This window comes from Astyanax mexicanus, chromosome 24 (genome assembly GCF_023375975.1).
Source record: "Astyanax mexicanus isolate ESR-SI-001 chromosome 24, AstMex3_surface, whole genome shotgun sequence".
NCBI lineage: Eukaryota > Metazoa > Chordata > Actinopteri > Characiformes > Acestrorhamphidae > Astyanax > Astyanax mexicanus.
This window is the reverse complement of record NC_064431.1, coordinates 33497124-33520624: the sequence shown is the minus strand read 5'-3', so window position 1 is coordinate 33520624 and position 23501 is coordinate 33497124. Positions and strand designations below refer to the sequence as shown.

Below are 23501 nucleotides of genomic sequence, written 5' to 3'. Positions count from 1 at the left end.
GAAACAGTCTACAAGAATCCATCCACCAGTAACCTCACTGCACAGGCAGCAGATTCACTCTAATAAAAGCTGTGATATCACTGAGTATCGAACAGTCGAACAAAGTCTCCCCCACTAACATCCAACCATCACTCCTCCCAAAAGAACAGCTTCACACCTCCACAGTGTTCCTGAAGAATTACACATTTTAAACTGATCTCTTTAATCTTTCAGACGCAGGTAATGAAGCTCTTTCTGAATTAGACAGGGTCCTGAACTGCACATTTTCCAATTTCAGATTAAACAGTGTGATAATGCGTCAGCGTTCAGCAGCTCCTGATAAGCACTCGCAGGTGTTGTATGATGATACAGAGATCCATAACCCGATTCACTGAGAGACGCTATCAGAGGATTCTCACAGTATTTAATACATGAACTCGCCGTTACCTTTTCTAATAGAGCAGATATTTCACTACAGCTCCGCCGTAGAGTTTCATACAGTCAGAGAGTTCAGATTCAGGAGTAATCAGATCATTAAATCACAGTGATGATTATTGACGAAGAGCTCATATATATATATATATTAATAAAGGATACAGATCTCTTAACCAATCACCTGATCACCACACCAGGGGTAGAAATCAATCAATCACAAGCTACAGTTCGAGAGAGTGTGTTAAGTGAAAGAGAGAGAGAGAGAGAGAGAGAGAGAGAGAGTATGAGAGAGAGAGTGTATAAGAGAGAGAAAGAGTACAAGAGTGCGCAAGAGAGCTCATGAGAGAGCACGAGAGAGCCTGAAAGAGAGAAAGAGAGAGAACACGTGAGAGGTCACAAGAGAGTGCAAGATCGCACATCGAGAGTGAGAGCGCACAAGAAAGAGAATGAGAGAAAGAAAATGCACAAAAGAGAGAGAGAGCGAGAGACAGCACAAAAGTGTGCAAGAGAGAGAGCATGAGTGTATGAGAGAAAGAGCACAAAAGAGAAAGCGAGAGCACGTGAGAAAGCATGAGAAAGAGAGCATGAGCGTGAGAGCATGAGAGAAAGAGAGTACAAGAGAGAGAGTATGAGAGAGAGGGAGAAAAATATAGATAGTAATAAAGAAAAATAGCACAAAAGAGAAAGCGAGAGCACATGAGAGAACATGAGAGAGAGAGCACAAGAGAGAGAGTATGAGAGAGGGAGAAAAAGATAGATAGCATAAAAGAAAGAGCACAAAAGAGAAAGAGAGAAAGAGAGAGAGCGAGAGACAGCACAAAAGTGTGCAAGAGAGAGAGTGCACAAGAGAGAGAGCATCAGTGTATGAGAGAAAGAGCACAAAAGAGAAAGCGAGAGCACGTGAGAAAGCATGAGAAAGAGAGCATGAGCGTGAGAGCATGAGAGAGAGAGAGTACAAGAGAGAGAGTGCACAAGAGAGAGAGTATGAGAGAGAGGGAGAAAAAGATAGATAGTAATAAAGAAAAAGAGCACAAAAGAGAAAGCGAGAGCACGTGAGAGAACATGAGAGAGAGAGCACGAGCGTGAGAGCATGAGATAGAGAGTACAAGAGAGAGAGTGCACAAGAGAGAGAGTATGAGAGAGAGGGAGAAAAAGATAGATAGCATAAAAGAAAGAGCACAAAAGAGAAAGAGAGAGAGCACATAAGAGGTCACAAGAGACTACAAGATAGAACGTGAGAGTGCAAGAGACAGAATGCATGAGAGAGTATGAGAGAGAGAAAGATAGATAGTATGAAAGAAAGAGCACAAAAAAGAGAGAAAGAGTGAGCGTGTGAGAGGTCACAATAGAGTGCAAGAGAGAGAGAGAGAGAGAGAATGAGAGAAAGAAAGAGCACAAGAGAGAGCACAAGAGAAAGTACAAGAGAGAGCATGAGCACACGAGAGAGAAAGAGAAAGAGAAAGAAAGGACACAAAAGAGAGACACCACAAGAGAGAAAAAGAGCACGAAAGAGAGAAAGAGCACGCAAGAGAGAGAGAGACCACGAGAGAGAGCACACAAGAGCATGAGCACACAAGACGGAGAAAGAGAAAGAAAGGCCACAAAAAGAGAGAGAGAGATTCCTGGGATGGTCCTGATGAGTGCCAGTTTCATCATCATAACCTATTTGACTGTGACTGCACTTGAGGATACTTTCAAAGTGTCCGGTTTAAGTATTGACCAAGTAGTTCATATATTTTCTTTATCCGTCTCTCTCTCTCGCTCCACTCGTTTATTCTCCTCATCCTCCAATCAGTATCCATCACTCTGGCATGTGAGAAGCCCCTGTTTTCTCTCTGGGTTTTCAGCAGGACACAATCCAATAAGATGGTCTCTCTGTTAGACGAGGTTCACGCCAGTGTCCTGCAGTGAGTGATAGCATGCGGCGCTCTCGCGCTAACCGCAGGATCTATTGGTCAATTAGGGTTTACCGCTGGAGAAAGAGCGAGACGTGAAGGTGCAGCTGCACCTCCTTTACTGAAGACTGCAGATCAAGAACAGATAGAGCTGCAGATCAAGATTAAGATTATTTAAAAATTCCCAAAAAACGTTTTTGTTCCACTTTGTGGCGCAAGAACCAAATTTGCCATGAACAAAGACTAGAACCTTCAATATCAGAAAAACAAGTAAGAAGTCCAGACCCAGTGTTTGCGTGTTCGCTCAGCATTTGCGAGTGCAGAATCCATGCATGCAGAGCTTGCGTGCTTGTTCAGCATTTGCGAGTGCAGTGTATATGCATGCACAGTGTTCCCCCAAGTGTCCGTGCATGCGGAGTTTGCGAGTGCAGTGTCTGTGCATTCAGCGTTTGTGAGGGCAGTGTCCAGGCACGTGCAGTGTTTGCATGAGTGCACTGTCCATTTGTGCATGGTTTGCGAGAATCTGCACCTGTGTGTGCAGTGTTTGTGTATTCGTTGAACGTTAGCAAGTGCAGTGTATGCGGAGCAGCTTGCACGAGTATACATGCGGTGCTGCATGCTCGCTCCGTGTTCCTGCATGCAGTGTTTGCATGCTTGCACAGCATTTGCAAGTGCAGTGTCTGTGTGTGTAGTGTTTGTGCGTGTACAGTGTCTGTGCACGACGCATTTGCGAGTGCAGTGTCTGTGCACGCTTAGTGTTTTCACGCGAATGCAGTGTCAGGTGCATGCACAGTGTTTGAGAGTGCACTGTCTATGCACACAGCGTTTGCAATACAGTACGTTTCGGAGTACAGTGTCCGTGCAAACAGCATTGGTGAATACAAAGTTTGTGAGTGCAGTGTTTGCGCGAGAGCAGCGTCTATGTACAGCGTCTAACGTTATCTTCAGACAGATGATGCACAGCAGCGTGATCTCAGGGTCAGAGCAGAATCTATCTGCAGTAATTACTGGATGACAAACTGCCTCCCGCGAGAACCAATCCCAGCATTTTATAAATGAAAGACACCGACCACGATACAGTGAACAGCATTCTCCCAGCTCGCACAGCTCTCGCAGCTCTTCCTCTCGCGCTGAGAGTAACGAGGAGCTGCTAAAGTCTGTGGGGGGGATTTGTATGGATGAAGACTCGTAAATCCAGACTTAGAGGAAAACTGCAGAAACACAGTTATTACCGTTTCCTCTCTTTACTGAGAATTCTGTCCAGATCAGACTTAATCTAACGGCATAAAAATAGAGATAAAAATAATTAAAATACAGCTGTGCAAAAAAAATAAGAGAGCACTTAAAAATGATGAATTTCTTCGATTTTACCAAATTGAAAACCTCTGGAATATAATCAAGAGGAAGATGGATGATCACAAACCATCAAACCACCAAACTGAACTGCTTGAATTTTTACACCAGGAGTAAAGCAGCATAAAGTTATCCAAAAGCAGTGTGTAAGACTGGTGGAGGAGAACATGATGCCAAGATGCATGAAATTAAAACTGTGATTAAAAACCACCAGGATTATTCCACCAAATATTGATTATTTCTGAACTTTTAAAACTTTATGAATATGAACTTGTTTTCTTTGCATTATTTGTTGGAATTTGGGAGAAATGTTGTCTGTAGTTTATAGAATAAAACAACAATGTTCATTTTACTCAAACATAAACCTATAAATAGCAAAATCAGAGATCTCGGCTCTCTTCATTTTTTCCAGAGCTGTATATAATAATCTGTCTACAAAGTCTATGTTTAAACTTCTGGCATATCTAGAAATGCACAAAATTAGCACACAGAAAAAATACACAACAAACAAACAAACACCTGTAGCATTAACAGCACTAATAGCCTTCTGTAAACATCTGAACTGAACAGAATTAAAATAAAGAGGAGCCTAATCATTAATCCTAATTTTAAAAACACACCTATGTGTTTGTTTTTAGCTTCACTGAGCTCCAGTATGATCTGCTGAATCAGCTCACTGAGACAGAACTGCATCTACTGTACTACTATCATCTAATTAAGAACTACGCTACGCTGAATTCAATTTTATGTTTTTCCTTTATAATTAATTTTTTGTGTATTTTTTTAATTTATTTATTTTAAATTTACTGTGTAAAATTAGGTTTTCGATAAAATGCTTTAAGCTTTTAACTGTTTTTTTTTATTTTATTGAACTATTATCTTTTTTATCGTAAATTCTTATCAATTAAACCTCAAGTTTTATTTTTATTATTAATATTTTAACCTATTTTTCTTTTATTAACTTTTATTTTGAATGTTCTTTTAATTAAAAATTAATAGTGTAGTTATTTTCTTTGTCATGTCAATCCCTGTATTTGTAAATGCTCAGCTACATTGAAAATGAGGGTTGCTCAATGTACTTCTGAGTCAAAATAAAGATTGATTGATTGATTGATATCGATTTTATGATAATTCTAAACTCATCCAAACTATGTATAAAAACAAACTCTTGTTTAGATGATCAGTTTTGCATATCTCTATCTATCTTTATGAGGTAGAGTCACCTGGAATTCAGGGCTTCAGTTAACAGCTGTGCTGAACTCATCAAGAGTTAATTACTCAACTAAATTAAGAAAAAATTAAGGTCAGTCAATCTTAAAGTCAATTTCAACGACAGAATTTGGGCTCTTGCTCATGAATATTCATACATGCAAACATATCACCTCTGATTGGCTAACAGCACAATAAAATAAAGACATTTGTACACTAATAACAGTCTTCGCAATGCCATATGTTACTTTATAACATGTGTAATAATGCCCTGCTAAGTGCAGTTCAGCCACTGATCTAGTCTTAGAGTCTCTGTAAAACACCAAATCCACCGGAGATCCTATTTAAACCTATAGTTACTTACACACAGAGGTGGGTAGTCCAGGACCAGAAAGTAAAAATCCACCCCGGGGTTTTACTTTTAACTATTGTAAACAGAACTGTTCTAAACATCTAAACACCTACCTATCTCAATAGTACTTGGCTGGTGGTGTTTTTCCTCCATAGACTAATTCTAACCATTTGTTTTTTAGCTCTGAATTACTGGGTAAAGTATATAAACACTGATGTGTTATTCGCACAAATAACACAGGAATGAACTGCATGCTGTTGCTAGCGCTGTTCGTTATCTCCTATCTGACGAGACGGCGTCACCGCCCGGCTTCAGCTCAGTTTGTGGGCGGTCCCGAGCCAAGGTGGGCGGGGCCATGAATACTAATTCACGGGTTGATGTAGACGCGGTGCTTTTCCTGATCGACTCGTTTTGTTTTTCTGAATATTTTCTTTTATTAGCTGCTGCAGACAATGAGGAAAAGGAAGAGTTTCATCATGTGCAGCATCATAAACAACTCAGAAATACCTTTAAAGTTTAAGAAAAAGAACATTTCTGACTCGTACTTTACATAATATTTGCAGCGTGAAGCAAATAAAACTACTGATTTTAATCCCGATACATTTTTCTAATCTACAGCATTAAGATTTAGCAGCTTTAATGCTGTTTTCTCCTTTTTAAAGAAAGCCAAAGAGCCTAAAATGAATCTCAAACAAGGCGAAAGAAGGGCGACGGCTTCCTGCTGAAGAACAGCACACCCAATAATTACATAACTCATCACTGCGCTCATCTTCTAAACTCCACTCTGCCCTTATATAAACTCTTCATCTTCAAAGCCGGGCTGATTTGACATTATTAGAATGGTAAATATGTGCAGTGCAGATTTCAGGACCCGACACAAACCGAGAGATTCAACATTACATAACCTCAAATAATATAACGCTTCTGATCAGGTTCAAACACCACTGATCAGCCAATGTGATTAGAGCTGGGCGATATGGGGAAAAATCATATACTGTATCACAATATGGAATTTTTAATATCATGATAACGATATATATCATGATAACGATAATCTGAGTACGTTTTCAGTTATTCCTCGAAAAATGTGACAAAATAATATCATTGCTTATTTTTTTCCAACTTTATTTCAAAGTGACAGAACAAAAATAATGTTTATATCTCTTCCAAAGAAAATCACAGCCGGTCCGGAGAGTAAAATCCGTCCACAGTAATCCTGCTCTCGTGACACAAAGGAAACCTGCTGACAAAACCCATTTACACCTAATGATCACTGCAGAAAAGCGTGCAGGTCTGTCGCATGCTGAGTTATTCTCACGCTGAATTAGTGCGTGTGTTTGAAGCCGTCACGCTGCCCATCAATATTTCAGCTCGGCTGTTTTCTCCTTTCTTCTGCGGAGCGGGGCGGCGGCGCGGCGGCACCACCCGGGGTTTCATTCACCGCTGCAGTGCGCGAGAGACGACACTCTCACGTGAAGAAACACGACAGGAAGCGTCTTTATATCACATCTCTACTGCTGAAATTTTCACACTTCATACACACTCCCTCCACACCTCTACTCGATCACACAACACACACTCCTAGCCTTCTATCCAGCTTCCTGCCTCACTGCTTCGCTGGTTCACTGGTGTAAGCACAGATATACACTGTAGTCTAAGGGAGGGAATCACAGAACATCTCATGATATCTTGATATATCACAATACAATACTCTGCAATACTTCACAGCACCTGCGTTACTGAAGGGGACTAAATAATCCTTAATCAACTCAAATCAAATATAAGGAATTATGGATTTATTGTTGTTTCACTTCCACAGAATTTAACAACCAACATTTTTCACCGCAGGTTAACTTAAACTTTAGTATGCAACACAGTTTTTACTGTTTTCATCGAATCTGAACCGATATACAGTAGGGCTGCAACTAATGACTATTTTGGTAATCAACTAATCTGACGATAATTTTTTTGATTAGTCGATTAGTCAACGATTATTTCTGCCATCACTAAAAACGATAGAAACAGCTGAACATAAGATTTAAATGGCATTTAAATATCTGAATGTTGTTTAAACGTGAAAAGTGCTGATATATAGTTATTTAATATACAATCTGTTGTGTTTGCGCACTTCTGAAGACAGAGACTAAGTTGATTGAAAACTGTGTGAACAAACCATTTACCCATCTCTTATTGCACTTCTGTCTAAAGCACTTTGTGTAATGCAGTACTGTTAAAAATTAACGATTTATCAACAATGAAATTTGTAGTCGACAAATTTAAATAATCGCCATTGTCGATTATATCGACTAATCGTTGCAGCCCTAGTATACAGCACATACTACATGGCTGGGCGTGATACAATTAAGCAATAATACACTCGAGGTTCGTGCTATAACCTGTAATATTGGCACTGCTGTGCCGCGGTCGTAGATGTAGTGTATTATTGCGTGTATTATACCAGAGTTCCATTTATTATCACTGTTTATTGAAATATTTTAAAGAGTTAAAGAGGAGGAGAAAATAATAGGATCTGTTTGGTTATAAAAACTGCTGTAGTGCTGTTTGGTTTGTAAGCGCTGCATCGTTGCTAGGTTACCTGTATGTGGCGGAGTAATACTGTACATGGAGAGCATCGGTTACAGTGCATTACCGGCTGATAACGGTACTCATAGAACGCCTCTCAGTCAATCTTAAATAACATTGCAGGGTCATACACCATTAGATCCCTGACCACAACCCTCACCATGCACGAGACCCGCATTACCCAAGAGATTCAGATTAGGGCTGTACGATATTGAAAAAAAAAATACATTGCCGTGATATATATATATTGTGATATTAAACAATGCAGAGCCCATGACGTCACAAGCCCCGCGCACTTTTGCGTCTTGCGTCCAGACAAATCAAGAGCTGAGTCAGCGCTGAGCTCTCAAAAACCGGGAAAACAGCAAAACAACAGTAATCAGGCCTTTAATGAGCGTTTAAATGCCTTTTTAAAATTTTCTGGGATTAAAAGTGTGAATTCAGCTGTAACTGGAAATATCTGCACTGATAAACTGTGCTGGACTGAGGAGCACAGCTTTACACACCTGCTCACGTTTACAAGCACGTGTCCAACCATGTGGATGGAGGCCATGCGTGTGGTTACCTCATGTTTACTTCTACCCCTCCCCTTCACGCTTCTCAGGCAGCAGCAGCCTGTCACTCACACAGACACAGAGACAGCGCTGTGTATCTACTTCTTCGTGTGTCAAGAATCAGAACATTGCAACATGACTTGTTTGATTTAAATGCCTTCCTGCGATGTGAGTATTGTGCATGCGCACATCGCCATGACTATGCTTAAAAGATATATCCTGCAGCCCTGATACAGGTGCCAATATGGAGGTGCACAAGCTTGCTGCAGTCGTTGTTTCTGCAGAAACAAACAAAAAAAAACTCGTAAAAATATTGTTGGGTTAAGTGGTAGTGGTGGGCTGGTTAAAGTGGTGAAGAGTTAACACTACCAGATTCTGCCCAAAATTGGGTTGGGGTTAAAATCATGGCATTAAATATAGGGTTTAATAGGGGTGCGTTAAAAAATATTGGTTCAGTAAAAAAAGAAAGAGTGAAAGAGAAAGAAAGACCAAAAAAAGGGAGAGAGAGAGAGAGAGAGAGAGTAAGAGAGGGAGTAAGAAAGAGCAAGAGCGAGAGAGCAAAAAACAGACAGACAGACCATAAGGGCGAGAGAAAGAACAAGGGGAACTAAAGAAAGAGTGAAAGTGAAAAAAAGGGGGAGAGAGAGAGAGAGAAGGGAGAGAGAGGTAAATGGATAGAGAGAGACAGATTGAGAAAAAGAATGAGAGAGCACTAGAGAAAGCAAAAGAGGGAGAGCGAAAGAGAGAGAGGGAGAGAGATATAGAAAGAGAGAGACAGAGAGATAAGAGACAGTGGGAAAGAGAGGCAGACAGACCATAAGGGAGAGAGAAATAATAAGGGGGAACTAGAGAAAGAGCGAAAGAAGAAGAAAGAGCAAAAAAGGGAGATTGAGGGAGAGTAAGAGAGGGAGTAAGAAAGAGCAAGAGAAAGAGCGAGAGAGAGACAGACAGACCATAAGGGCGCGAGAAAGAATAAGGGGGAACTAGAGAAAGAGCGAAAGAGGAAGAAAGAGCAAAAAAGAGAGAGTGAGTGAGAAGAGAGAGAGGAAAAGAGAAAGAGAGACAGAGAGAGAGTGAGAGAGAGAGGTAAATGGATAGAGAGAGACAGAGAGAAAGAAACAGAGAGCATAAGAGTGAGAAAAAGAAAGAGAGCACTAGAGAAAGCAAAAGAGGGAGAGTGAAGGAGAGAGAGGGAGAATGAGAGAGAGAGGTATAGAAAGAGAGAGAGAGAAGAGAGAGACAGAGAGATAAGAGACAGTGGGAAAGAGAGCGAGAGAGAGAGAGGCAGACAGACCATAAGAGAGAGAGAAATAATAAGGAGGAACTAGAGAAAGAGCGAAAGAGGAAGAAAGAGCGAAAAAGGGAGAGTGAGGGAGAGTAAGAGAGCGAGTAAGAAAGAGCAAGAGAAAGAGCGAGAGAGAGACAGACAGACCATAAGGGCGCGAGAAAGAATAAGCGGAACTAAGACAAGAGTGAAAGAGAAAGAAAGATCAAAAAATGGAGAGAGAGAGAGAGAGAGAGAGAAGAGAGAGAGAGAGACAGAGAGAGAGAGTGAGAGAGAGAGATTCTACAGATATATAGAGATTGATTACCAATCTATTCCTTATTTTTACACATTTATAAAAGTCTCCACACTCTTATTTTCCTTTTTCCTAAATTATCAATATTAATAATCATTATAATTCTTAATTCTTTAAATGACTCAAGTTCTGTTGTTTTAATTGCATTCATAAATGTAATCTTTCTTTTATTTTTATTTTTTATGTTTTCTGTTATATGCTTTGGTAATGGGGTTTCTTATCAGATGCATGCCAACAAAGCACTGTTAAACCGAGAGAGAGAGAGAGAGAGAGAGAGAGAGTGCGCGAGAGCGAGCTTTTGTGCTGAAGCTAATTCCTGGCACGCTTTGCCACGTCAGCTCGTGGTCTTGTTGCCGACCACAGCGAGCTGCCAGTCTCGTCCAGCTCCAGCATCCTCACGTGGTGTTTACTGCCAGCGTCAGACCCGGAGCCAGAGAATCATTACAGCAGCAGAGCTGCCGGTGTCCCCGGCACACCCGGCACACACACACACCATTAACCCCTAAGCACCTGCCGCTTTAATTAACCACCAGCCGCCTACAGAAACACTGCGGCTTCCACCAGCGACCCGCACAGCTCAGAAACTTTACTGTACTGTGAATAAAATAATGCTTTATAGTCCTAAACTAGTATAAATGCCACATTTTTGGGCTTAATATATGTTAACAGTTTAAAAATCGGTAAACTTTGCACCATTTTGCACTTAAAATCTGTTTATTTTCTCCAAAATCATCATCAGTGCACCTTTTGTATAAACTCTACCAGTCAGGAATTAAGGAGCAGTAAAGCTACTCCACTGAAGTAAAGAGTTATAAGGGTTATAAGTTTTCAGTGAAGTTTCTCCAGCACTAAGGCTGGAGCAGCATTAGCATTAGCACTAGCTGCTAATCGCAGCGCTAAGCACTAGCTCTTTCACCATTCAGAAGTGAGTATATATCAGAATGTAGTCTGCACATTTACCATGTTAAAACAAGCTACGTGAAACGAACTGCTAGCTGAGGGTTCCTCAGTGTAGTGCGCTGTCAGGCAGCGATTAGCTAATTAGAAAGAGCTAATGCTAATGCTGCTGCACCCAGCCTTAGTGGAAATCTGGACATCTAAGCTTACTGTAAATAAAAGGAAGCATTTTACTCACCTAAACAAGGAGTTTTTAGAAGAAAAATCTGTGTGTACTTTGTAATTCTGTATATAAAAATAATAATAATAGTTTTGTTTACTTAGCTTAGCTTTTCTTAACATGGTTAACTCTTCCCCCACCACCACCCAAGCAAAGAGAGCTGTTGAAGTAGAAGGAAAACATGGCGACCTCCCTGTTCCTTACTAGTGTCACATATTTCGCTTTATAATCCGGTGCGTTTTATGTGTAAAAACAGACCAGAAAATAGACGTTCATTGACTTTCATTGCTTTATAATCCGAAAAGTACAGTAATGTATAAAATCAATTAGGGATGCACAATGATATTGGAATTACATTGGTATTAGGTAATCGATATGGCTGATAAACTTGAAGTATCTGACACCAATAAATCCATAATAATTGCTGGTATTTGATTATTTAGGGGTATTTGATTATTTTCAGTAAAAAAGATGCTGTTAAGTATCATATAGAATTTTTTAAACTTTAGTCTTTTGATATATCTGGTATATATCGTATAGTGAGATGATGCTCTGTGATTGGATGAAGTTGGATGCTGCACCAAATGTGCCGCTCCTACAAATCCTCCTCTTCTTCTTTTGGATTTTACAGCTTCAGATGTGCTTTGTGGCTTTTTGTTGTGTGTTTGAGGAGCTGGCTGGCTGCGCTGTTGGCAGGCGAGTATCAGGGTTAGAAACAGCTCAGGGGAAACCCGTATAATCTCATCTGATCTTTTCACTGTGCTGTAAACTACCTCCCCTCTCCTACTGTAGCACAGCAGCAGCACTGAAGCAGTTTCTCTGATTTTGCTATTTATAGGTTTATGTTTGAGTAAAATGAACATTGTTGTTTTATTCTATAAACTACAGACAACATTTCTCCCAAATTACAAATAAAAATATTCTCATTTAGAGCATTTATTTACAGAAAATGAGAAATGACTGAAATAACAAAAAAGATGCAGAGCTTTCAGACCTCAAATAATGCAAAGAAAACAAGTTCATATTCATAAAGTTTTAAGAGTTCAGAAATAATCAATATTTGGTGGAATAACCCTGGTTGGTTTTTAATCACAGTTTTAATTTCATGCATCTTGGCATCATTTTCTCCTCCACCAGTCTTACACACTGCTTTTGGATAACTTTATGCTGCTTTACTCCTGGTGTAAAAATTCAAGCAGTTCAGTTTGGTGGTTTGATGGTTTGTGATCATCCATCTTCCTCTTGATTATATTCCAGAGGTTTTTAATTTGATAAAATCAAAGAAACTCATTGTTTTTAAGTGCTTTATTTTTTTTTATAGAAGCAGAGGAGCGTATAGATGAGAGCTGTGGAGAGATCCGATGCTCTGGCTCTTATTAAACGAGAGTAAAGCTGGTAGTATAGTTTACTGGACGCTGTATAAAAACTCTCAGCAGCTGCTATAATGATGTTGCGGTGCTTTACTCCATAAAAATTCTGAGAAATAGTGTGGGAGGGGCACTGGGTGATGTATGGGTTTATTGGCGGCCATATTTATTTATTAAAAATAAATGTATTAAATAAAAACAAACCTATAAATAAACAGCTATTACTTAAAATCTCCCCACTGTTGGTTGCTGGGACATACTAATATCTTAATCATTTACTGACGCGCTGATGATGAGCATCAGTAATAATACTGATACTGATCTTAATATAAGGATCAGGTATAAGCCAGACAGGACAAAGAACACATCTGATGTAGCTGCTGGGCGATAAAACCTAAATATATCACAATGCTTCACAGACATATCACGGTATTTAATTATTATTTTTTTTAATTTAATTTATATATTAGTTAATATTTAGTTCAGGTGATATCTAATTATTTAAAAAATAAAGTGTGGCATATTTAAATAATTCCAATATATCCATCACTATTTTTTCACAAGACACGGGACGATACTTACAGTAAATACTCAGAGAGGAGATTTTACAGGAAGAGCACTGTAAACTGAAAGGCCATCAGACCCTCAGCGGCACTTTGTACGTCAATTGTGAGAAATCTGAGACGAGGGGAAGATGCTAAAACTCACTTAGCGTGACATGTCTCTCCAAACCATCACTGATTGGTGGAAACTTCACTCTAGACCTCGAGCAGTTTGGACTGTGTGTCTCTCCACTCTTCCTCCAGACTCTGATCCCTTGATTTACTTTAAATGAAATGTAAAATGTACTGATGATCAGTGATGGTTTGGAGAGTCATGTCTGTCATCTGCTGGTGTTGATCCACTGTGTTTTATTATCAAGTCTAAAGTCAGTGCAGTTTTGTTTTCCCACAAAATCTTACAGCACTTCATGTCTTACAGCTTCCCTCTGCTGAGAACAACTTTTATGGTACAAGATTACAAGATTTCATTTTCCAGCAGGACTTTTCTGAGACACTGATTATTATATATCAATTGCCATATGAAAACATCTACCACCTGTATACAGCATAAAACCATAACAAAACAATGAAACCCCAAAACTCAATGTCTCAGAATATCAGAAAATTATATAAGAGCTTTCAGCGCTGTGGGCAGTGTGTGGCAAGTCCTGCTGGAAAATGAAATCTCCCAGTGGTGTTGATCCACTGTGTTTTATTATCAAGTCTAAAGTCAGTGCAGTTTTGTTTTCCCACAAAATCTTACAGCACTTCATATCTTACAGCTTCCCTCTGCTGCTAACAACTTTTATAGAGATGTGGATTTCATTTTCCAGCAGGACTTGGCACACTGCCCATACTGTGTACCAAAAGTACCAATTGGTCTTATATAATATTCATTACGCATTACTTTTCTTTAAAAGCAAATTACAAATACACACAAAAAGCTGATACACTACCAGTAAAAAGTTTAAGAACATCCCCTTTTATTTTACCATTTCATTTTGTACCAAAAAATGGAAATGGTACAAAATCCAGTGTACAAACTTTTGCAGTAAACTGCCTGAGCCTTTTAGGAAAACAAATGAAATAAAACTGGAAAAACTCTTAGTCTGTAGTAAAGCAGTGGTGTATCAGATGGAGTTACTGCTGTTAGTCTCTACTGCAGCAGCATTTACACACTTACAGCACATTCACACTTTCATCATTATAATAACTAGAAAAATACCCAGATAAAAAACACAGAACTCTGTAACTATTAAAAGTAGAAGTTCTTTTAGTCTTTAGAGAAATTACAGATACAGAAGTCAGAGAGCGGTGAGTACTGTTTCCTACACCTTCAAATAAAGACTCTTAGAAACTGGAGATAAAAAAACTGCTACAGGAAGACGTCTGGCTGACCCACATGGAAACAGCAGCTTTAGCCTTTAGCTCTTTAGATTAACATGAGCAGAGAAAAGAAGATAATTCCATTAATACTGCAAAAAAAACAAATAAATATTAGTTTTTTATTTTATATAAGTGTTTTTATTACATTTATACTAAACAGCAGTGGAAAACGACTACAAAAATAAAGCAAAAGGAGAGAAGTGAGAAAAGTAAAATATGGATTGAACTAGGTAGTGTTAAGTTAGAAAACTAGTTTTAACCATTAAAAATAACCTCTGCAGCTTAAATAAAGGCATTTCGACATTTCAACACTAAATTAAAACCATACTGAGACCACAGAAAGCCTAAAAGCAAATTTAGCTGAGCTAAAGTTACTATCCTAGTCCTGTACAGCTGGAAATGTGTAATGAATGATGCTTAAAAGCCAAAATGAACCATGCACTTTTGCCCATTGAGATGCGTTTTAACAGGACCTCAGTACTGTGACGAGAGATGTAGGGTAAACTCAATAAAATAATACACTGAAATAATCTCACTGTATAATCTTGAGTTAATCTGTCAAAAGTGATATTAAATCATAGTAATAATAAAAAAAAATCACAAAAGTGCTGTAAATCTGAATGATTAAAAATTTAAAAATTTGCTAAAATCTCTGACCCTATGGACTTTTTTGTGTCAATTAAACAAATCTGCAACTTGAAATGAAATGAAATTAAATGTTCTTTACTCATTCCTCAGCTTATGCAACATTCCATAAATATCCCGGATTAATACTCCTCCCTGCTATAAATCCACTTAAAAGACTAGCGCGGCGCACCAGGCCGGCGGAGGAGCCCGGCGGGGGAGGATAGCACAGACCGGGAACCGGGGAGGAGGGGGAGGAGTCATCATAACAAACTACATAAACACCCTAAACTTCCTAAAATATTATATAATATAAATATATATAAACACATTCATACATTTAGCTAATTTACAAACCTCAGTTTCAGTACAGATCTCAGTACAGCAGCTGACATAGCATGTTTAGACTAGAGGTGGGACAAAATATCGATATTGCAATATATTGTATAATTTTTATTTGGATAAAAAAAAAATATATATATATATATATATCGTATATATATCGATATGTGACGTCAAATATGGATACTTTTTTTGAAACATAGGCGCTCTAAACTCCCCAAGACCCACCCCCATATTGGACTTACTAAAGTTACTGCTTCATTACTCCACAAGGTGGCGCTATAATTAAATAAACATGCGCCAAGAGTGGCAAATTCTAGCCAAATATAAAAACTACTAGTTACATCCTAAAATGTACTAGTTAAATACAAAAAACTACTAAGTAAATAAAAAAAATGCTAGCTAAATAAAAAAAAAACTATGGGCCGAAAACTACTGGCTAAATAAAAAAGACTACTAGCTAAAACCTAAAATCTGCTAGCTAAAAACAAAAAAACTAATAGGTTAATCCTAAAATCTGTTAGATACAGCAAGCACAGCATATAACTAGCCATTTATTGATTGTATGTATTTTAGGGTTTGTGATGTTATGTTAGATTATTGAGACACAGAGATTATTGGATGGTGTGAGCTATGGAAAACCAAACCAAACCAAATCAAACCAGCAGATTTATTACTTTTTATGATAGAATTAAAATGTTGCCAAAAAATGCTAACATTATTGTTTTAAACAATTATCTGTCAATAGTGATAAAATTACAATAAAATATCAATGCATATCAAAATACACACATTTTTGACTGGTATTGATGGAGAACCTTTCGTATTAAGTTCTACAAAGAGCCGAAAAGCAGTAGTGTTTTTTGCACATTTTATTTTATCGTATCCTATATTGTATCATTTTTTGGTTTTAGACAGGACAGGTCATTCATATATATCATCTAAATTAATGCATGGATTTGCAAAACAAGTCCAGGATAACTGACTGTGCTCAGAGCTAAAATCTGCTATCTAAAAACAAAAAAATGACTGTGCTCGCCAACACGCCTTACAGCAGTTTACTCAACGCAGAAAGCACTTCTAAACGCAGCGTAATCCATCGGCGCAGATGGCCGGTATTGGCAGTGATTGTGATTGGTCGAAAGAGAAAGAGGCACGGTCAGGGAATTGCTGTGAAACCTGGGGTCGGTGTTCCTGCTCTGCATGTGGTGGAGGGGCTGAGCTGCAGCAGGAGGGTGGATGTATGTATGAAGAGGGGTTGCACTGAGCTGAATACGGGATAAGGGAGGAGGGTTCAGATTAGATAGATTTGCACGCTGTGTGTGTGTGTGTGTGTGTGTGTGTTGTGCACGAGGATGTACAAAATAAGCATGAGCTGTAGTACACTATAGCAAAACCCTGCTTTTTTACACATAATAAACTGCCACGTGCAATTTTAAATCTTCTCAGATGCATGCATGCATGTGTGCATACGTGATATATGATCTGTGCATGCATGCACAGACAATTGCACAAATGCACGAAAGCCAAATGCATAAAAAAATTAACCAATGCACAAGCTTTGCACTCTAACTAGGTTGATCCCAAACGTTCAATAAGATGTATTGGCTAATGCATGAGTGTAGAACTGCAACTGATACTCTTCTTTTGATAAGTCAGCGATTATTTCTATCACGCTCTCTGTTCCCTGCTTTCTCTGCACAGATGTTTAAATGTTTAAATGTGTTGAGTATCGTACAGATATTGTGTTAGAAAATATGTAATCTGTTGTTTTTGGGTACTTTTGGAGAGACAGTCCAAATTGAGTGAGTGAACTGAGCGTTTCTGTCCCCAGCACTTTGTGTAATAATTCTGGATTCGACTAATTTTCATGATCAACTTTGATATCGATTATGCCGATTATTTTGACTAATCGTTGCAGCCCTACATTATGAATGTAAACTGATTGAGTTAGTGAGCAGGCCTTAAGTCCCTCCCCACATTTACGTTCTATCTCCGGCACAGTTACAAACAATTAGTCAAGTCAACTAATTGTTACAGTACTATCAATACTGCCAATTTTGTTGACTAATCACTGCAGCCCTTCATCATGAGTAAGAAACTGAGTATTCCCGCCTATTCGCTCACCCATGCACTCTTTAGTGCAGTACAGTTACAAACAATGATTATTAGTCAAATCGATTAATTGTTACAATACCATCAACACTGCTGATTAATTCAAATAATCGTTGCAGCTCTACATCATGAGTGAGAAACTAAATATTCCTTAACCCCCACTTCCCCCACATTTACTATCCCCAGCACTCCGTATTGCAGTACAGTTACAAACAAACGATTATTTGACGATTATTCGAAGCTGACTAATTGTTATAATCGCAGACTAATCATTGCAGCCCTACACCATGAATGAGAAACTGAGTGAGTGAGAAGGCCCTCGCAACATTTGCACTTTATCTTTAGCACTCTTTAGTGTGGTGCAGTTACAAACAAACGACTAATTTATAGTATTATAACAATTAGTTTGTCAACCATTATGTCGAATAATCGTTGCAGCCTCACATCATGAGTGAGAAACTGAGTGAGAGAGTGAGCAGCTCTTAAAACCCTTCCTCCCTCCACTATTGTGTTTCTATCCTAAGCACTCTGTAGTGCAGTACATTTACAAAGAAACGATTATTAGTCAAGTCGACTAATTGTTACAATACCTTTAACACTGCCGATTAATCAGATTAATCATTGCAACTCTACATCATGTGTGAGAAATTGTATTCCTTAACCCCTCCCCCACTTGCATGTATATCCCCAACACTCTGTAGTGCAGTACAGCTACAAACAAATGGTCATTAGTCAAGTCGATTAATTGTTACAATATTATCAACACTGCTGATTATGTTGAGTAATCAACGAATCGTTGCAGCCCTACATCATGAGTGAGAGAGTGAGCAGCCCCTCCCCCATTTGTGTTTCTGTGCCCAGCACTCTGTGTAGTGTGTATTCCAGCTACAAACAAACGACTAATTGGTAAAATACAGTCAATCACTGCCAATTATGTCGACTAATCGGTGCAGCCCTACCTACAACGAGTGAGCAGCCCTTAAAACCTTTCCTCCCACCCATTTGTTTGTCTGTGCCCAGCACTCTGTGTAGTGTGTAGTTCAGCTACAAACAAACAACTAATTGTTACAATATAGTCAAAAATGGTCGATTATATGTCGAATAATCAGTGCAGCCCTATATCATGAGTGAGCAGCCTTTAAAACCCTTCCCTCCCTCCCATTTTTTCTGCCCCAGCACTCTGTAGTGCAGTGCAGTTACAAACAACTAATTGTTACAAAATAGTCAAACATGGTCGATTATATGTCGAATAATCATTGCAGCCCCACATCATTAGTGAGCAGCCCTTAAATCCCTTCCTTTTTCAGTGCCCAGCACTCTGTGTATTGTGTGGTTCAGTTACAAACAAACGACTAATTGCTACAATACAGTCAAACACTGTCGATTACATAGACTAATCGTTGCAGCCCTACCTACATCATAAATTAGACAGTGAGCAGCCCTTAAAACCCTTTCTTTCTCACTCACTGTGTTTCTGTGCCAGCACTCAGCACATATACTTCAGTGCAGTTACAAACAAACGACTAATTGTTTACAACAACGTCGCCGTTACCGATTAATCCGACTAATCGTTAAAGCAAAATAAACAGAAAGAGAAAGAGAGAGTAGCGTTAGAGCCAAAACCAGCTACAGCACAACTTACTTTTCCTGCCCGGCGTTCTCCGAGATAGAGCCCAGCGCGTGCTGCCCGTCGCCCTGCTCCAGCTGCCTGCACGCGGCCAGGTGCCTGCTGCACGCGGCCAGGTGTCTGCAGGTGGCCAGGTGCCTGCGCTGCTCCTCTTTTAGTCGCGTGTTCTCCTCGCACAGGTCCTCCACGCGCTGCTCCAGCTCGCCGATGCGGCCCTTCTGGCGCTCGAGCAGCTCCTGCTGCGCCTCGATGATGTTGTTGAGCTGCTGCAGGTACTCCGCCGCGCGGGTCGGGGTCTCCGCCGCCGCCGCTGCCGCCGCTGCCGCGCCCTCCATCGCTCCGCCACCGGGGCTCGGTCCGGGGGGTGTGCGCGCGCTGCGTGTACCGGGGGTCTTGGTGCGCGTATAGATAAGTCCTCACGGCCGCGTGCCGTCCGGGTCCGGCGCTCTGCGCTCCTCCATCCCGCGCGCGCGAGTGTGTGTTTTTGGCGAAGCTACAGCGCGCGCGCCGCTCCTGCACTCAATCTGCAGCAGCGCCGCGCAACCGGAGCGCGAGCGAGGGAAGCCCGGTTAACCCTTCCTTCAGTGGGAGGGGCGGAGAGTGCGCGCGCACGCACGCCCGCTCGCACGCGCAAGCACGCACACACACACACGCGCGTACACAATGGTATTGTTTTTTTTATTGTTGTTATTATTATTATATTTTACACTGTTGTTTGGCAGAAAAATACAAAACAAAACACTGCACGCGACCTTTACCAGGCCACGCCCACCTCACCTCACAACACACCTGCTAAATAATCCCGTTTACCTTAATTAAACTGACCTTTAAATGCCACGCCCCCTGCCCATTAAACCTGTTAAACCTACTACACATACTCTGTCTACCTGAATAAGATCATGTCTCTCTCTCTTTATTTACGCTTTCTTTCTATTTATTTATTTATCTCTCTCTCTTTATTTACCCCCTCTATCTCTCTCTCTTTATTTATCTCTCTCTTCATTTATTTATCTCTCTCTCTCTCTTTGTTTCTCTCTCTCTTTATTATATATTATATATATTATATAAAAGTGCAGGTCACGCGACTATACCAGACCACGCCCACTTCACCCCAACAAACCTGCTAAACCCCGTTACCTTGCACCAACCCGTTAAAACTACGCCCACTGCAACGCTGCTAAAACCTAAGCCTAAACCAAATCTTAATCTAAAAATTAAATCTAACCTTAAAACTTAACCCTAATCCAAACCTTAACCTAACACTTAAATCTTACCCTAATACCGAACCTTAATCTAAAACTTAACCATAACCCAAACCTTAAACTAAAACTTAAATCTAACCCTAAAACCAAAACATAATTTAAAACTTAACCCTAATCCAATTCTTAAACTAGCCCTAAAGATTAAAGTTAATTCGAATCCTAATCCAACATTTAAGATAAAACTTAAATTTAACCCTAAAACCTAACCCTAATCTAAAACTAAAACCTAACCCAAACCTTAATCTAAAACTTAAATCTAACCCTAAAACCAAAACATAATTTATTTTTTTTCCCTAATCCAATTCTTAAACTAGCCCTGAAGCCTAATGTTAATTCGAATCCTAATCCAAAATTTAAGATAAAACTTAAATTTAACCCTAAAACCTAACCCTAATCTAAATCTTAACCCTAACCCAAACCTTAAACTAAAACTTAATTTTAACCCTAATCCAAACCTTAATCTAACAGTTAATTCTAACCCTAAAGCCAAACCCTAATCTTAAACCTAATTCTAAACCTAACAAACATTAACCTAAAACTTAAACCTAACCCTAAAACCTAACCCTAATCTAAAATTTAAACCTAACCCTAATCCAAATCCAAAACTTAAATCTAAGCCTAAAACCTAAACCCTAATCTTAAACTTAAGCCTAACCTTAAAGTGTTATTAGAGTTAGGGTTATGGTTCCATTCAATAGATTATCTTTTACGTTCACCATAGAGCTGAGCATCTACGAGGCGTTTATTATGTAGCATCCAAATAAAGCAATTTATACTCTCCAAATATCCTGCCTGTTCGGCAACGTATAAAAATAAATGTGCTAAAAATAATAAATATGCATCATCCTGCTGGTGTCAGAAATGCTAAAATAAGAAGTGATCATGCAGAAAAGAGGTAAATATAAAGCGTAGTGACGACGCTGCTCTAAATTTATCTCGTCACTGTAGAGAAAACAGAAGAAGCCTGAAATAAAGCTTTAAAAATAAAGGTGCAGCATCAGGCTGGTGAAGATAAAAATAGAGCGTGATCAGCGAGGAGAGGAGTGGAGTGACGATGCTGAGGATCCTCTGAAGAGCCGTGGCTTCAGACAGGCGTTGTGCTGCTAATGAGGAAGAGGCAGCAGATAATGTGCATAATTCACACGGCGGAGTCTGTGATCTAAAACACATCAGGATCATCAAAGCCCTGCAGGAAGAGGGTGACAGGACTGAGGTGGATGGGAGGATAGCCCTAAAATCTATTTTAGGAAATCTTTATATTCCCCGGGTTCATCTCTTATTCCCACCTTTTTTGTTTCTGGAAGAGCAGAGAGAGAACAGTAGCTTTATTTAGGCTGTGCTGCTGTTCATAACTCTATCTATCTATCTATCTATCTATCTATCTATCTATCTATCTATCTATCTATCTATCTATCTATCTATCTATCTATCTATCTATCTATCTATCTATCTATCTATCATCCTACCTTTGTTCGTTCGTTCCTTCGTTCCTTCCTTCGTTCCCTCCTTCCTTCCGTCCTACCTACCTACCTACCTTCGTACATTCCTTCCTTTCTACCACCCTTCCTTCCTTCGTTCCTTCCTATCTATCTATCTATCTATCTATCTATCTATCTATCTATCTATCTATCTATCTATCTATCTATCTATCTATCTATCTATCTATCTATCTTCCTACCTTTGTTCATTCGTTCCTTCCTTCCTACCTTTATTCCTTCCTTCCTACCTACCTTTCCCCTTCCTTCCTTCCTTTATTCGTTTGTTTATTCGTTTGTTCATTCATTGGGTTGTTCCTTCTTTCCTTCCTTGCGACCTACCTACCCTTGTTCATTCCTTCCTTTCTACCACCCTTCCTTCCTACCTACATTTGTTCCTTTGTTCCTACCTTCCTTCCATCCATCCCTCCTATCTATCTATCTATCTATCTATCTATCTATCTATCTATCTATCTATCTATCTATCTATCTATCTATCTATCTTCCTTCCTTCCTTCCTTCCTACCTACCGTCCTACCTTAGTTCCTTCCTTCCTTTCCTTCTTCCTTCCTACTTTCGTTCCTTCCTTCCTTCCTTCCAACCTACCTTCCCTGCTTCCTACTTTTGTCTGTACATTTGTTCGTTCATTTGTTTGTTCGTTCATTTGTTTTTTTGTTCGTTCCTTCGTTTAATTTCTTCCTTCCTACCATAGTTCCTTCCTTACTTCCTTCTTTCCTTCCTTCCTTCCTTCCTTCTTACCTTCCTTCTTCCCTATTTTCATTCCTTCCTTTCTTCTTACCTACCTACCTATCTACCTACATATCTATATCTAATGTGTTTAGGTCCAGTAAATGACCAGAAATAATACAAAATCCAGTGAACTGTGTTACCGCGCTCTTTAATAAGCCTTCAAAATACTCTTAAAAACTGCTACAGGAAGACGTCTGGCTGACCCACATGGAAACAGCTTTAGCCTTTAGCTCAGATTAACATGATAAAGGACTGAGTCTCAGCAGTGAAGAGAAGTCCATATAAAACATATATATATATATATATATATATATAATAAGAACAGGGGATAGTTGAAACAAGGTAAAAGCTAACGCTAACAGATGACTAACAAGCTACAGAAGAGAGAGATTTTAATAAAGAAATCAGGGAGGGATATGAAGCAGAATACTGACTGACTCTGTCTGTTTGATAATATGCATGAATTCTTGTTTCCAGTCTTTTTAGAGACTATTTTCACTTCAAAACCCTCCGTCTCAAACAGGGTTACATCAATCCCGAGTCTGAGAAGCTGCTTTGTTCTTTTTATGTATAAGAAAACTCTGAATCCACAGTGTTCAGCAGGAGACCAGGAGCCTGTATATCTCCACACCAGTGAAAACCACAGATCACCATCTGATCTAAACTCATCTGAAGCTTATAGCCTGCGAATTAGCATAGCATTAGCATAGCAGTGTAAAGTGCATGGATAAATCATCACACACTCGCCTTAAATCATTTCAAATAGACTTACTTATACAGAAGCAGTCACTGGCCATGACACACTGAGGCCAGATTAATAAATCTCAGGAAAATATAAAGTCCTAGTTATGAAGTTACTGTGGCAAATCTCAGCATGCCACTTTCTCTCTCCACTGTGGCCCTGAATAGCCGAGCCTTCGACCAATCACAGGGCAGCTTGATTTACGGCATCAG

General features: G+C 39.5%; 1 protein-coding gene across 4 annotated transcripts in view; it reads right to left on the bottom strand.

The window, feature by feature from the left end:
• iqsec1b (IQ motif and Sec7 domain ArfGEF 1b) overlaps window positions 1-19609 on the bottom strand; it is a 333817-nt gene extending 314208 nt beyond the window's left edge. For 2 of the 4 annotated variants that reach the window (XM_022682469.2, XM_049471800.1), the window contains exon 1: window positions 19076-19609. In XM_022682469.2, coding sequence (XP_022538190.2) covers window positions 19076-19395 — 320 coding nt within the window. In that variant the 5' untranslated portion in view covers window positions 19396-19609. The remainder of the gene's footprint in view (window positions 1-19075) is intronic. The other 2 variants (XM_049471805.1, XM_049471804.1) reach the window with 1 other exon arrangement.
• Between the last annotated feature and the right edge of the window lie 3892 nt (window positions 19610-23501).